This window comes from Pan paniscus, chromosome 1 (genome assembly GCF_029289425.2).
Source record: "Pan paniscus chromosome 1, NHGRI_mPanPan1-v2.0_pri, whole genome shotgun sequence".
NCBI lineage: Eukaryota > Metazoa > Chordata > Mammalia > Primates > Hominidae > Pan > Pan paniscus.
Genome location: NC_073249.2, coordinates 219,863,891 through 219,877,986, shown reverse-complemented (window position 1 = coordinate 219,877,986; position 14,096 = coordinate 219,863,891). Strand labels below are relative to the sequence as shown.

Below are 14,096 nucleotides of genomic sequence, written 5' to 3'. Positions count from 1 at the left end.
GCTGGGTGGCTGGGGGTGGGGTGTGGGGCACTGGTAGGCCACGGGGAGGCCGATGGGGGCCAGGCAGGAGGCCGCTAGGATGGGGTGGTTCTGATGTGTCTCCTGAGCAGGGAGGGTGCCACATGCCCATACATGCTGGTAACGCCCACGGATTAGAGGTGTGGGGTGAATGGCAAGGGGTGGGGGAAGATGCTCTTAGTCCCAATGCCAGTGCCTGCTTAGGGCCCATCCCGCTGCTTGGGGAGCCTCCAAAGAAAGACAGCACCCTCACCAGGGAAAGCCTCTTCCCAGACAGAGGATGTTTCTGGAAGCCACTCTGGGATGCAAACAGGGTCCCGAGCAGCAGGGAACAGCCGACTCTCCTTCTGTCCCTTCCCCACCTGGGGTAACAGCCAGGATCCCCGCCCACTCTCCAGGAATGAGACAGTGCACGGGAGACACCCAAGGGTTGTAGTGTAGCTTGGTTTTATTTATGTCCACAAATATTTCAAAAAAATTACAAAATACTCAAATGGAGAGAACACAGAAGTCACGATTTCTGGGTGTCTACTGTTTACACTGTGTTATCTCATGGCAAACTACTCATATATACATTTAGCTTCAAGATATATAGAAACGTAGCAAATCTGAGTGTGCACGCTGCCTCTGCCGCAGTGGAGTGAAGCTCAACCTCGAGGACACCGAACAAGATACGGACACACACAGAGGAGCCAAACCAAACCCCGAACAAAGGGAGGAAAATCCGAAGGAAACCGAGTGGTTGGGCTTCAAAGACACCGTGAAGGTCAGGGCCTCCTAAACAAACTGTAGTTTATCTGGTGAGGGTTTCGGGTTGAGGGTTTTTTAGATGGAAGAATCTCAGCGCTTCGCCTTGGGATATGGGGAGAAAAGCAAAGCTAACAAGAATGCCTTCGGATGGCTTTCAAGCACAGACCTCAGAGGACTCGACTCTTCTTTGGAAAAACGGATGCCAGAGGAGGAGATAAAGAAGGTTTAACTGAATGGTAGATGTTGTGTTCTACCAAAAAGAAAGAAAGAAAAACCAGAAGCCGAGAAGGTGCGGGCCTGGATGCAGGAGTCTGGGAGCCCAGCAGGAAGAGGCTTCGCTCAGAGCCACGGGAACAAGCCTGCCATGACGGCCCGTCCCCACCCCAGAAGGAAACGAATGCCTTCAAGCCAATGTGGCCTGAAGTCCCACGACAAAAGGTTCATGTCAGCTTTGCCTCCCTGTGAACAAACTAAAGTTAAGGCAGAAATGGAATGAGAGAAAAATGAAAGAAAAAAAAACTAGAAACATTTTCAACAGACAAAACAAGCCTATCCCAACTGAAACCAAACACGGTTTTTAAGAGAAACTGGAAATGTCGCTATTTGACTCCAGAACCTGAATTTGAGCCAGTAGCTGCTGGTTTCTACAAACTATCAGCATCTCTTCCTGCTCCCTCTGCGGCCTGGGTGCTGGATGGACTTTGTGTCCGCCGACCCAGTGTGGTCTCTGTCCTACAATTCTTGGGATGGGACCAGCACAATGGCAGAAGAGACCTCCAGTGTCTGAGAGAAAAGGATCGGAAGAGGCCACGTCCTGGCAGGAAGCAGGGCCGACAGAGGGCAGACACCCCAGAACACCCGCCCTCAGCCTGGGAGAAAGTGCGTTACAGCTGCGGCCTGGAAACGAGGGCAGGCTCTCTCCAGGACGGTTCCGCTCAGAAGGGCCTGGCCTCCTGAGAAGCAGCCCCCACACAGCATGCCTTCTGACTGCACTGTGGGTGGGACTCCAGTTCCCACTTCCAGGATGAAGAGTGGGACTCAAATGGTTTACCAGTGCGATGTGGGGTCACCATGCAGACCTGCCCCTAGGGTAAAATACAGGCTGCCCCCAACACCTGTCTTAACTCCAGGATCTCCCTTGCTCAAAAGTGGCCTCAATCTGTGGCAAGAAAGATGGGGCCGTCCTCACCACAAGATCCAAGTGACAATGCGCATGAGAAGGGAGCCTTCTAACACATCCCTTTGGCAGGCATATGTCCTGGGTCACTTGTGTGCTGAGTTATTTGTATGGAATCATTTTCTTAGATGATGAAATTTTCGGAGTATTAAAAAAGACATTCATCCAGAACAATCAAGTGTGTGTACATAGAAATCTAGAAGGAAATCTACAATGGACACAGGCCCACGCGCTTTCCATCCCGTGGAAACAGAACAGTGACACTGGAGAACAGAAAGTGAACACTCACCTCCTGCACTCCCTGTGCAAAATGGAAGAGGCCTGATGAAGCAGATGTCTGTGCTGCTGGCAGAGCACAGGCTAGGAGCAGACACAAGTGAAACGCAAGGCAGAAAACAGAGTCTGTAACATCGTCCCTGCAAACCCTGGATGCTCGCTGCTGTGACCAGGCCTCGGTCCAAGCCTCTGTCCATGTGGAACGCCCCTTTGCTCCCTTTAATTAAAGGGATAATTATATATAACTTTTTATTAAAAAATCAACTCTGTATTCTGTCAATAGTTGGTAGGAATTCACAATTAGTGACATGGCTGGAAAAAATAGATCACAATAGTAGTTTATGGAAGAAAAAAAGGCTGTTCTAAAATTATTTATTTACAGACGTAAAAAGCCATGCTGCAGAACTTTCTCCAATTATGAAGATTTCCTACAATGTATTAAAATAAAAGATTTTTTTTAAAAATTATAGCTCTTGGATTCCAAATTCCTATGCCCCCGATCTGCAAGCCTCGTGGGCTCTGGAGCACTCGTGGTGGAGTGTGTCAGTGTGTCTGCACGCACAGTGAAGGGTGTGAACTGGATTCTAGCACCTACTGAGAAATTAAGGAAAAGAAAACTAAAGCCAAACCCCAAGATTGCAGGGAAGCTTTCTGGATGTTCAGTCCAGTCCAGGACTCACTAAGTTTCTGGGGGACTGTCATGCAGGGAGATCCAAACCAGTCTCAGGAAATCCTCTCGACAAACGAACACTACTATGTGGATACATTTTTAGTTGTGGGTTTTTAAATATATAAAGAAATCTTTAGAAGATATTCTTTTTGCTTTTGCAGCTCCTATTGTATGTAAAAAGTCCTGTTTCTCCCCCCAAGAACTGGGGTTTCCACAGCCAGCGTTAACAAATAAATAACTTATAACTGCTTGTCACCTTCTTTCTTCAGTCGACTGGAAAGACAAAACAGGAAAGCGTATTTAGTCTCAGGCCTAGGCAGGCGGTCACGCAGGCTGGAGGCAACCCCAAAGACAACAGCCAGGCAATCCAACCCCAAGCCCGCAGCCTCCTGTGTAGCTGACCTACCCTCCCAACACCTCCCTTCCTCTGTTTCTCCCATCACCATGGTTCCACAATGTCCCCTCCAGGGCCCAGCAGGCCGAGGGGGAGGAGCCTGGCCCTGGGCACACGGGGAGGTTGGGAACCTGGGCTCAGATAACCCCTCCACTCCCTCCCAGCACCCCGCCTCACCTGTAATAATCTTCCTGACTTGGTAGGTGGCCACCATGCATGTGGGGGTGTCCATGCAGCCACTGCTGCTCCATGGCCAGTCTCTGCAGCTCGGCCGACTGGGCATGCATGGCCTGCAGCTGGTGGGCTGCTGACATGGGGGGTGGGATGGCCCCAGGCAGGTCACGGGGGTAGGGGGTGCCTGCCAAACACAAAACAACCCGCGCTACAGAAATAGCCAGAGGACTGGCCAAGACCAGGGCGGCACAGGCACAGCAAATGGCAAAGAGCACAGGAGAGGTGCCAGTTCGGACACAGGAGCCAGCCCCTCCCAGACTCTGCAGACAGCCGGAGGGCAGAGCCTCTGGGGAGGCAGGAGGTGCCCTTGGGTGCCTCTGCCTGGACCTGCCTGGCCCCTCCTCCAAGGCCTCAGCCCAAGTGCTTCTCCTTCAGAGACCTGCCATGAGTCCCCTCTGCTACTTTCACCGGCTCTTAGCAAGGCTGATGCATTTATGACCCCTACCCCAGACAGCCCCCAGAGGGCAGGAGGCTTGTTCCCCCACGGACCCCCTGCATGCAGGGGGAGCGAACCCACCTGCTCAATGCATGAATGAATGAATGAGTAATGAATGAAGACAGCAGACCAGACCCCAACCCAACCCTCACACGGCCTCCCCGCCCCTCCTGGAGGGGAAGTCTTACCGAAAACTGGGTGGCGAAGCATCTCGTGCTCGTGTGGGGGCTGTCCAAGCAGAGGGTTGGGGAGAGTGCCAGGCGGGTAGGGGAAGCGAGCCAGGTGGGGACCGGCAGTCAGGGGGTCGACCAGCGGGTGAACGGGGCCTGCTGAACCTAAGGAAAGGACAAAACGCCAGATGGAGGCGGTGTGCAGCTCTTCAATGTTTGTCCCCCTTGGCTGGAATGACCGATGACTTCCTCCTCACCCAGGATGGCTCCTGGTCACCAGGGCTGGATGCACCACCTGGCTACAGGTGGCCCTGCCCCAAAGTGGCTGCCTCCACCTTCAGCAAGAGCTCCAGAGGCCGAAAGAAGTGACGAGCCCACCGCTGATGCAGGCACTTCCTCGTCCGCTTGTGGAGGGCCCCTAACAGGCAATCCCAGGCCAGTTTTGTCGAGGGCCCGGCATCAGCAGGGTCCCTCTCGCCGGCCACCTGGGCCTGCCCTCTGCCTGTCAGGTCACAGGAACACACAGCCTTGCGCCAGCGGGTGTTGGGCTGGCACCCCCTGCCCAGGGCTGTCTCCCTGCTCTTCACTCGCAGAACCTAAAGGAGGCCAGCAGAGTGGGTGGCGCAGAATGGGGACCTGGCACAGCACTGCCCTCTCCTCTCTGCTGGCACAAATCTTGCGTCTCTCCCTTCAGAACGTTGCCTTGATCTGACCTCACTGTACCACCTCCTGCCCTCACCTCCTATCTCCCAGCTCCAGCCAACACAGGCGCTGGCAGGGATTTCAGGGTTGCCACCTCCAGCCATGCTGCCCTGGGGTCCCTGGAAGATTGGGAGCCCCCGCTCTGCCTCTGTGGCTGCTCTTACCCCGATTTCCCACAGCTTGCCCTTTCATCTCCTCCATGTTTCTGCTACCTCCTCAGCGGACCTCTCCTGACGGCCTTCTCGAAACCGCCATACTGCCCCTGCGCCCAGCTCTCCTGATCCCCTCTTCTGGATTTATTTTTTTCCAGAACATATACTTTCTGCCTCTCACAATGTGGCACACATCTTTCAACTATCTCCCCAAACTGGAAGGTAAATGTGGACAGGGGTTCTGCCAGCACCTACAACTGTGCCTGGCACATTCCAGGGGTTCAGTAAACACTTGCTGAATGAATGATGCATGAATGAACAAATGACTACCTGTCCTCAACACTGCTCATACTGAGGCTTGTAAGGTCTACACCAGGTGCCAACAGAGCTTCAGATATGAGGACGGCAATGGTGAGTGCTCTCCCATGTCAGGACTGGGTACAGGGGCAGGGGAGGCGCCTGGTGCCTCCAAGCAAGGTGGCTCCCCGCCCTCCCTCTGGGCCCTGCTCTATCAGTCATCCTGCCCCACACTGGAGGGTGGCCAGTGAGGAAGCCCTGCACGCAGGCTGTCCCACAGGACCTGTACTCCAAGTCCCATGGAGCAGGTGAACCTGCCTCCTCATAAGCACAGTAGCCACCCCCTGCGCCATCTCACCAGGCTGCAGAGGGAGTGAGGATGCCAGCTGGGCCTGCCTCTGCCTCAGAGCAGCCTCCCCACAGCTGGTCAATGAGTGGCCTTAAGGAGCTCCTACTTCCAGGGTGGACAGGACTGGGCAGCCCTGGCCAGGTGGGTCAGCTCGGAAAACTCAGCCAAAGCCAGCAGGAGGCCTGCCCAGCCTCGCTCCTCAAGGGAAGAGGACTGTGCTTTTCATTCTCCCTCAGCCACCCTTGAGTAGCCCAGTGCCTTATCTGTACGTTCCTTGGCTCCAAAGGCCACATGACACTGCTCTGCTGCCCTTACCCTGCCCTGTGGGCCTAGGCCACTTCCCTCCATCCCAGGCACAGGGCCAAGAACCCAGGCTTCACCCGTGTGCTGCAGCTGTCTGAGGCCTTGCAGTTCTGGAGAGCTGCGGGGCCGAGGAGAGACTGCGATACAGCAAAACCGTGACGGTAGTGGATGCTGAGCTCTTCTAAGATCTGCCAGGAATGAGGGATCTGTTCGTATTCCGCTCCTGGATGGTGACTGTCACTCATCAGGCTCTGCACCCCTCCCCGTGCTTCTGTCCCACCTGCCACGCTGGGGCACGCACCTTGGTGGAGGGGGTCCTGCTGGTGGAGGTGGAGGTGGGAGTGAATGTGAGAGTGCTGGTGATGGTGCGGAGTCACGTTGAACATCTGCAGTCGGGCCAGGGGATCGCTGGTCAGCGATGCCATGCGCTCTGCGTGGATACGCTCGGCTGCCAGTCTGTCAGGGTAGCTCATCTCGGGCCGCAGCTGGGGGCCCGCCAGGGCCAGTCTCTCCCTCTCCAAGGGGTTCAGGCCCGGGTGGAAAGAAGCAAAAGGGTGGGGCCCGGCGGTCGGGGGGATGGTGAGGGCGCTGTGCCGGGCAAAGTGCTCCATGGGGTTGGCGGCTGGGTGCAGGGGGTCCAGCTCTGGGGGCTTCACCTCGAAGCCCGGCTTCATCCTCTCCCGCAGCTCACGCTCCCGGATCTCCCGCTCTCGGATCTCCCGTTCCCGGAGCTCCCGCTCGCGGATGGTGGGGTCGACGTTGTAGAGGCCAGGCATGTGGTAGGCCAGCAGGGGGTCCGTGGGGTTAAGGGGCATGTAGAAGGGGTGGTTGCGGTTGGTGGGCGACATGACGTGGGGCCGGGCGTACTCGCTCAGAGTCCGAAGGGCAGGTGTGTCGGGCCCGATGTAGGGGGGCACAGCAGCAATGGTGGTTGGTGGTGGCTCGAAGGATGGCCGCATGTGGCCAGGACCACTGAGCTGTGGGTCACTGAGGCGACCTTCATGCGCTGAGCTGGACGCCTTCTGCAGAAGGAAAAGAAGGCATGAGGGGTCCCCCGAGCGCCTGGGGTCTCCGCTTGGTCCCCACTGCGGAGGTGGGCCTGGTCCTGCTCCTGGCCTGCTCTGACAGGCCAACCTGGTCCCTCCACGGAGACCCGGCCCTGCCTTGGCCTGACACCAGGATGCAGTCCAGGCCTCGCAGGGTCGGGCTCACCTGTGCCCGCAGCTCCCCTCAGGCCCAGATGGGAATGTGTCCCTGTGAGACTAAGCTCATGCACGGGTTGTCTACGTGTGAGGGTTGTGTCTGGGAGTGACAGCTGAGGGGCATGGGTGAGTGAGCCCAGCAGGCCAGGAACCTCACTGGCAGTCCCTCATGCCACTTCCTGGGTTGGCTGCCCTTTCCTTCCCGCGACAGCAAAGAGCTGGCCACCAACACAGCACCCAGCCCATGAGGGGGCCACAAAGGCAGGGCAGCTGGAGAGGCCCCTCGCAGCCTGGTTACCGCCTGAGTGCTCAGGTCTTCTCTCAAGGCGCCCCCTTGTGCTTCTCCCCGACTCCTTCAAATTACTTAGAAGTTATGAACCCAAAGGCTGCAGGAGAAGGACAGGCCCTTTCCTCGGAGGCCCTCCGGTAGGAGGACGCACCGTCACTGCTGGGAGTCAGCCTAGACCTGCCATGCGCAGTTACCCCGGCAGCTTCGGATGTGCAGCACCCGTCAGAGGTGTGGAGACAGGGTGTAAACAGCACCCAACCCTCTAGCTGCCAGGAGGCCGAGTCAGGCAGCCAAGGGCAGAGCTCAGTGGCCCAGCGTGGCTCCCAGGCGCAGGATGGACCAGCGCCCCCCTCACACCTCGCCAACCCTGGACTCACAGCCGCCCGCTCTGCCTCGCGCTCCCGCTCTCGCTCCCGCTCCCGCTCCTTCTCCTTTTCCTTCTCCCGCTCTCGCTCCTCTCGGGCTTTCTGCTCAGCCTCGCGCTTGGCCTTCTCAATGGCCTCCTCCCTCTTCTTGGCCAGCTTGGACCCGGCCAGAGGCATGAAGTACAGGTCTGTCCGGGCACACGAGTTGTAGCCCCGGTCCAGGTGTTTGTAGAACCTGAGAAAAGCCACAGATCTTGCTGGGAGCTCCTGCCAAGACCCACCCCTGGCCCTCCCTCCCACCAGAACTTGCCCCCACCAGCCCACCTGTGCCTGACCCGTCCTGGAGCCCTAGGAAGCATACCTAGCTGACTGGCTGGCATGACTGGGGGTGTCCACCACAGTGGGCTCAGGGGACGGGCTCCTTGGTGGGGGAGGGGGGCTCTCAGGCTCCTCAGCGTCGTCCAGAGCCTCCTCCTTGATCTGGACGGTGGGGAGTGGGCAGGACGACCCCCCCGCTATGCTGCCTCCTGAAGCCACCGCACCAGAGCAGGGTGGCTGGGCCGAGGTGCCAGGTCCCGCCGGTGGGGTAGAGGTGGAGGGGCAGGTCGGAGGGGTGATGGGAGGAGGGCCTCCAGGGACAAAGGGGTGCTGAGCAAACGGGGGTTGGGGGGCCACCTGGTGGAGGCCTGTAGCGGGGTGGGAGGCAGGGGGCGGGGGCAGGTTCTGGCTCTGGGTCAGCCCGGGGGGCTGGGCGGGCGAGGAGGGCAATGGCTGGCTCTGAGGCATGAGTTGCAGGGGTGGGGGGTGAGCCGACGGGGGGTGATGTGTGGACAGGGAGCTCAGGGGCTTCAGGGCTGGAGGGGGAGGCAGGTTGGCATTCATGGAGAAGGGTGAGGGCCCCGAGAGGTGGGGAGGGTGCTTGTGGGCCTGTGGCGCCGGCAGCTGGGGGATGGGAGTGGTAGGCGGGGGCTTGATGTGGGGCATGGCCAAGGGCGCTGGTGGCAGGGGCTGCTCCCGTGGAGGCTGTTGGGACTGCAGCGCTGACTGAGAGGCTGGCAGCTGCAGGGAGGTGTGAGGGTGCGCTGCTGCTGGGGAGGTCCCCAGAGGGGCCTGGCCTTGGGAGGCCTGGGGAGGGAGGCCAAAGGGCTGTGGGGGGCCTGGGTGTTGCAGCAGGGGCCCAGCCTGCAGGCTGTGAGGGCCGGGTGGGCCCTGACCGTGCAGGGGGGGCTGGGCATGAGAGGGTGCAGAAGGCTGGCCCGCCGACCCAGTCAGAGGCTGCAGCGGGGGATGTGGCGAGGGATGCGGTGGGGGATGCGGTGAGGGCGGCCGCTGGGGGTGCAAGGCCGGTGCCTGTTGGATGTGGGTGTGGGGAACAGGCGCTGTGGGAGCCTGTGGCTGGTTAGGGGCCTGGGAGGCCGTGGGGGAGCCCTGTGGGGGAACTGCAGTGGCAGAGGGCGTGGGCCCTGGCGTGGGCAGCTGAGGGGTCCCTGGAGGAGCTGAGGAGGGAGCTGGGGTGACCCCAGTGGGAGCCTGCAAGGCTGGGGGCTGGGCCTGCAGCATCTGCTGCTGGGCTGACGAGTCCGAGTCACTCTCATTGTCCTGGGGGCTGGGGATGCTCGGGGACGTGCTGCGATTGTCCTGGTCGATGTCTTTGGGGTCACTGCTACCCTCATCGTTGACACTGCGACTGTCTGAACTCTCTCCCTCACCTTCAGATGGCGAGTTGGGCCTGCTGATCTCCTAGAGTCAGAGAAGGGAAGGATGGAAGTCCCAGGAGGGCAGAGCCCTGTCTGCTCTGCACCACCAGTGCCGGACACACAGTAACGTTTGTGCAGATGAAGCAGCAAGCTTGGCTCCGGGACCACAGGTCGTGCCCTGACCCAGACAGTGTCAAAGGCCACTCCAGCCCCGCCCTAGGAGACAGGGCATGGCCACCAACTAGGGAGAACCCCGGCTGGGGGCTTCTGAAGAAGCATTAGCTTTACTCAGCAAGGCTCAGCAGCAAACCTCACCTGCGTTTTTGTCTTCTTGGAGCTGGTCCTGTCAGCCTCCTCCGTATCAGAGGCCACCTTCTCCCGCTGGCGTTTGTTACTCTTAAGAGGGGAAGAGGCTTCCTCCTTCACCTTCTGCAGGGGAAAAGCCCACAAGGAGCAATCAGGCCAAGGGAGACCATCCCACCAGCCTCAGCAAGGAAATGACGGTTTGTAGACACTTTGCTCCCTCATTCTGAGTTCCATCTCCAGGAGCAAAAAGCTCTAGAAGGGTCAACTGGGGCCAAGAAGGAACACGTATCTGGGGGTGGGAGTGAGAGCCAGCCCTCTGCACCTGTGGGTTTGCATCCTCAGATTCAAGCAACCATGGACTGAAAATGTAGGCAGGACTGTGATGGTTACATCTATACTGAACGTGCACACAATGTTTTCTTGTCATTATCTCCTGAACTAGACAGTGGAACCACTGTTCATACTGCATTTACATTGCACTGGGCAGTAGAAGTAACCTAGGGATGATTTAGAGTCTACAGGAGGATGTGATTGGTCACATGCAAACCATGTGTCGATGTATATGAGATTTGAGCACCTGTGGATTTTGGTATCCTGGGCGGTGGAGGCTCTGGAGCCAATCTCTAATGGATACCAAGGGAGGACTGTACTTGGCTCTGGAGGGAGCCGTTCTAACCACTCCCCACACTTTCTGAGAACTTGGGAAGCTTGAGGCAGAGGTGGCCCCCAAGAGTTGGTGCTCGAGCCCCCTTCTCTAGGCCCCCAGCCTTCGGTCTGCAGCCCCTAGGCCAGGACAATGCTGGTGTCCAGACAGGCTCCATGAATGAGCTGCATCCTCGTGTCTGAGGGAGCTGATCACGAACACCAGCAAACCAGTTTTAATGTGAGGGAGGGACAGAGTAGACCCTACTATCCCCCCAGCACCTGACCTTGGCCGACTTCTTCACTGTCTCTGCTTTACTGTCATTGCTGGAGGTGCTGGCAGCGCTGGGGGAGTTCCGACCGCTGGAGCGGATGTCTTCATTGATGGGTGAGGTGCGACCATCAGGGCTGGCTGGCTGCTTCTTCCGACCACTGCGTAGTGTCGACATCTGCCCACCCAAACCAAAGACTGGTGACACCAGATTCCCAGTCCCCATGTGGACCCACCTGAGCCCAACCCACAGGCAGAAGCCTGAAGAGCACACCCCATCAGCCTCTCAGCAAATCCTAGACCTTGGCAAACAACAGGCCACCCTGCCTGTCCCTGGCTGCATGAAGGTCGGTGTGGAGCTCAGGGAAGAGGTGGGGAAATCAGTGGGCTCACGCCAGAGGGCGGTTCTCAAACCTAAAGCACTCATCCCAAGGGACTGTCCTGAACAACGTGTGCTGGAAATGAACCACACTTTCTGAGCGGCAGAAAGTCGCCTGGGGCCATCTTTAAAGCACCCTACACCCTTTCTGTTTAATCCTCATAACCGTCCATTCTCCCAACCAAACCAAATGAAATCAAACACTTGTGGATTTAATCTGACAGGACAGGAAGTGACCCAAAGAGATGAAGCTGTCAAGTAAAGCAGCTCAGCTCCCCAAGCCGCCAAGCGCTTCAGCATGTTTCTGCAAAGCCATGAGGGCTCAGAAGAGATCGGGAGACAATGGTTCTGGCTGGTTGACCTGCTCCCTTCTGAGTGAGCGGGGGCCGGGCTGCCAGCAGCCTCAACGGCATACAAGGGGCAGAGGAAGGTGGATGGTCCCACCCACCTGCCAGAAGGGGCCATAAGGGAGGCTGAAGGGAAAGACCCTGTCAGTACCCTCAGCCCCAAACCTGGAAAAAGCCTCTCCCAAAGTTCCTGGCACATTTCCAACCTAGGAAACAAAGTCTCTTTATGGGAGGAGCTATGCAGTGAGCAGAAAAATGTATCGGAAGTTTCCAAAACGGGATCAAACATTTAAAAAAAATCACAAACACACTAACACAAAAGAGCCTGCAAGTTTAAAATAGCAGAGATTTGATACAATGGAAGTGACACCACAAGCAGCAGCCTTGGAGAGCAAGAGGGGCCTTGGAGAGCCTGCACTGAGCCAGAAGCTAAGAGCTTGCTACAAAACCCAGAGCAGGATGCCACCCTGGGGCCCCTCCAAGGAGAGAACAGAGAACTCTTCCCAGCCCACAGGCAAGCTACCGCCTCGGGCAAAGCAGCTCCCCTCCAGGACTTTGTCTGGTAAACAAGACTTTCGCTTCCTCCCCCTGGGAGGCTCAAGCCCCCACACATCCCAGGAAACTGAAGAAGTTGCCAGGAGCCCCATGGCCCCAGGGGACTCACCGAGCCCCGACTCCGCCGTGTCCTCATGCTATGCTTCCCACTGAGCCCATCATCCTCTTCCTTGACGGGTTTGAACATAAACGGCGGCGGGTCCACGGGCTTCTCAATGGGCGGGAGCTCGCCGTATTTCTTGAAGTGGATGCGACAGTCGGTGCAAAGCAGGATGTTCTCCCGGCCTCCGTGGTGCCAATCTTTGGAGGCTGTGTGAGGGAAGTGGCGGGGGCCAACCTTGGAAACCATCCCTCTCCCTGGGGATGTCTGGGCAGAGGGGCCCTTCTGTGGGCTCTACCCAAACCTGATGCCACCAGCACCATGCAGCCCTGGGCCCCAACACCCCAGGGCCAGTGCTGCCCTGCTCCCCCAAGGCCAGGAGAGGGTTTCAGGGGCATCTGCTGCCCACTTCAACTTGGGGTGCCCAGGAAAAGCTGGCAGCAAGCTCCTGGGAACTACAGTGTCAACCCCCCAATCCCACTCAATCTGTCCTGCCTACCAGTCAGTATTCCATACCGACTGCCAAGCAGGGGAGTAAAGTAAACTAAACATTTCTAACTTTCTCTAATCCCGAAGCACAATGCAAATGTCAAATCAAGTACTGTCCCTGGCAGGTTTCCAGCTGGATGCATGAAATGTTCAGAACATGGAAGTGCTTGTGCCTCCGCCCCGCCCCGGGAGCGTGACGAGGCCACTTACTGGTGGTGAAGCAGTGGCGGCAGGCGTACCCCTTCAGCTCCTGCTCACTGTCCTCACTGTCGAAGTCATCTTCACTGGCTGAACTTAGGTCCACTGGGCGTGGCAGGCACATAGTGGGGGTGGGGGAGACACCATCATGCTCAGCCAAGGCCGGGCCGGTGGGGTGGGGGGGAGGGGGGACACCTGTGACCTCTGGCCTACTGCAGGTTCTGGCCACCAGTCAGAGCGGCTGGGTGCACAGGCTGAGGTAGGACAGTGTCTGCAAAGGACCACTTCGAGCTCCTCAGTGTCAGTCACCAGGACAGAGGGCCTGTGCGTGAGGCACCATACTCAAGGGCCTGCCCTGCCACTGATGCCCGTAACGGGTGAGTCTGAACTGGGACAAGCGCGTCCATGCTGCCTCCCTCCCTAATACGCCCAGGCAATCCTGAGAAATTCCAACTTCACCGAGCGCCCCCAACCAGTCCTGCTAGGTGATTTCTAGTCGCCTGCATGCGCAACACAGGCGCCCCTCAGGTTCAGCGTCCCGGGCCAGGACAGAGCTATAAGGCACTTTTGCTACACCCCAGTTTTTTAGGGGTGAGAAGGTGTGGGCTCCAGCATCATTAGATTGTACATCATACTGGGACCAAAAAGAGGATCTTGGTAAAGCAGGAGGAAAAAGAAGAAAGTGTTAATCTGATCTTCTTACAACCAAAAGTGCAATAAGAATTCAAACAGGACATCAAGTACATCATCTGTCAAATGGAAAACCTTCCCAGGACAAGGCCAAAAACATCCCAGGCCAAGACGTGTATTTTTTGTAAAAACCTAAGATGATGTTGAGTTTATGAGAAATATTTAAATGTACAAATAATGTTTTAAAGTCTCCCTCCTGAATCCTTGTCCTGCTCCCCGCCCCCACCATCGGTCTATGTTTAGGTCAGGCTTCACACATGCACTGGAGCACGGGTGCACACCCCCTCATGCTTCCCAGAGCCATCAGCTCCTACGGGCCCAGAGTGGGACAGGCTGCCCGTGAACAGTCTCCCTCCGCCCACTGTGATACCAAGACCCCTACTCACAGAATTCACTGGACGGGGGTCTGGAGGGTGTGTTGACGGGTGTGGACGCGGTGCGAGTCTTAATCCTCCTGAACACGGCCTGCCTGCGGTGCCTACGATGGGCTCGGGAGCTGGCTGCTTCGGGGGTCTTCTTCCAATAGTAATAGAAGGTGATCAGCTCCCCCTGCAAAAGAGAAGGGCTGACTGTGGGGGAGGGCCTGGGGCTTTTCCGTGCCCCACCGCACCCTCTCTGCCAGAGTGGAAAGCTGGGTG

General features: G+C 57.6%; 1 protein-coding gene across 17 annotated transcripts in view; it reads right to left on the bottom strand.

Annotated features, from left to right (window-relative positions):
- Positions 1-448: 448 nt before the first annotated feature.
- Positions 449-14,096, bottom strand: part of RERE (arginine-glutamic acid dipeptide repeats) — a 466,287-nt gene continuing 452,639 nt past the window's right edge. For all 17 annotated transcript variants that reach the window (XM_063594922.1, XM_055104272.2, XM_055104287.2 and 14 more), the window contains 11 exons: positions 13,845-14,007; positions 12,781-12,873; positions 12,091-12,290; positions 10,717-10,878; positions 9,797-9,910; positions 8,146-9,524; positions 7,797-8,019; positions 6,230-6,950; positions 4,144-4,290; positions 3,463-3,643; positions 449-3,164 (listed from right to left, as the gene is read on the bottom strand). In XM_063594922.1, coding sequence (XP_063450992.1) covers positions 3,131-3,164; positions 3,463-3,643; positions 4,144-4,290; positions 6,230-6,950; positions 7,797-8,019; positions 8,146-9,524; positions 9,797-9,910; positions 10,717-10,878; positions 12,091-12,290; positions 12,781-12,873; positions 13,845-14,007 — 3,417 coding nt within the window. In that variant the 3' untranslated portion in view covers positions 449-3,130. The remainder of the gene's footprint in view (positions 3,165-3,462; positions 3,644-4,143; positions 4,291-6,229; positions 6,951-7,796; positions 8,020-8,145; positions 9,525-9,796; positions 9,911-10,716; positions 10,879-12,090; positions 12,291-12,780; positions 12,874-13,844; positions 14,008-14,096) is intronic.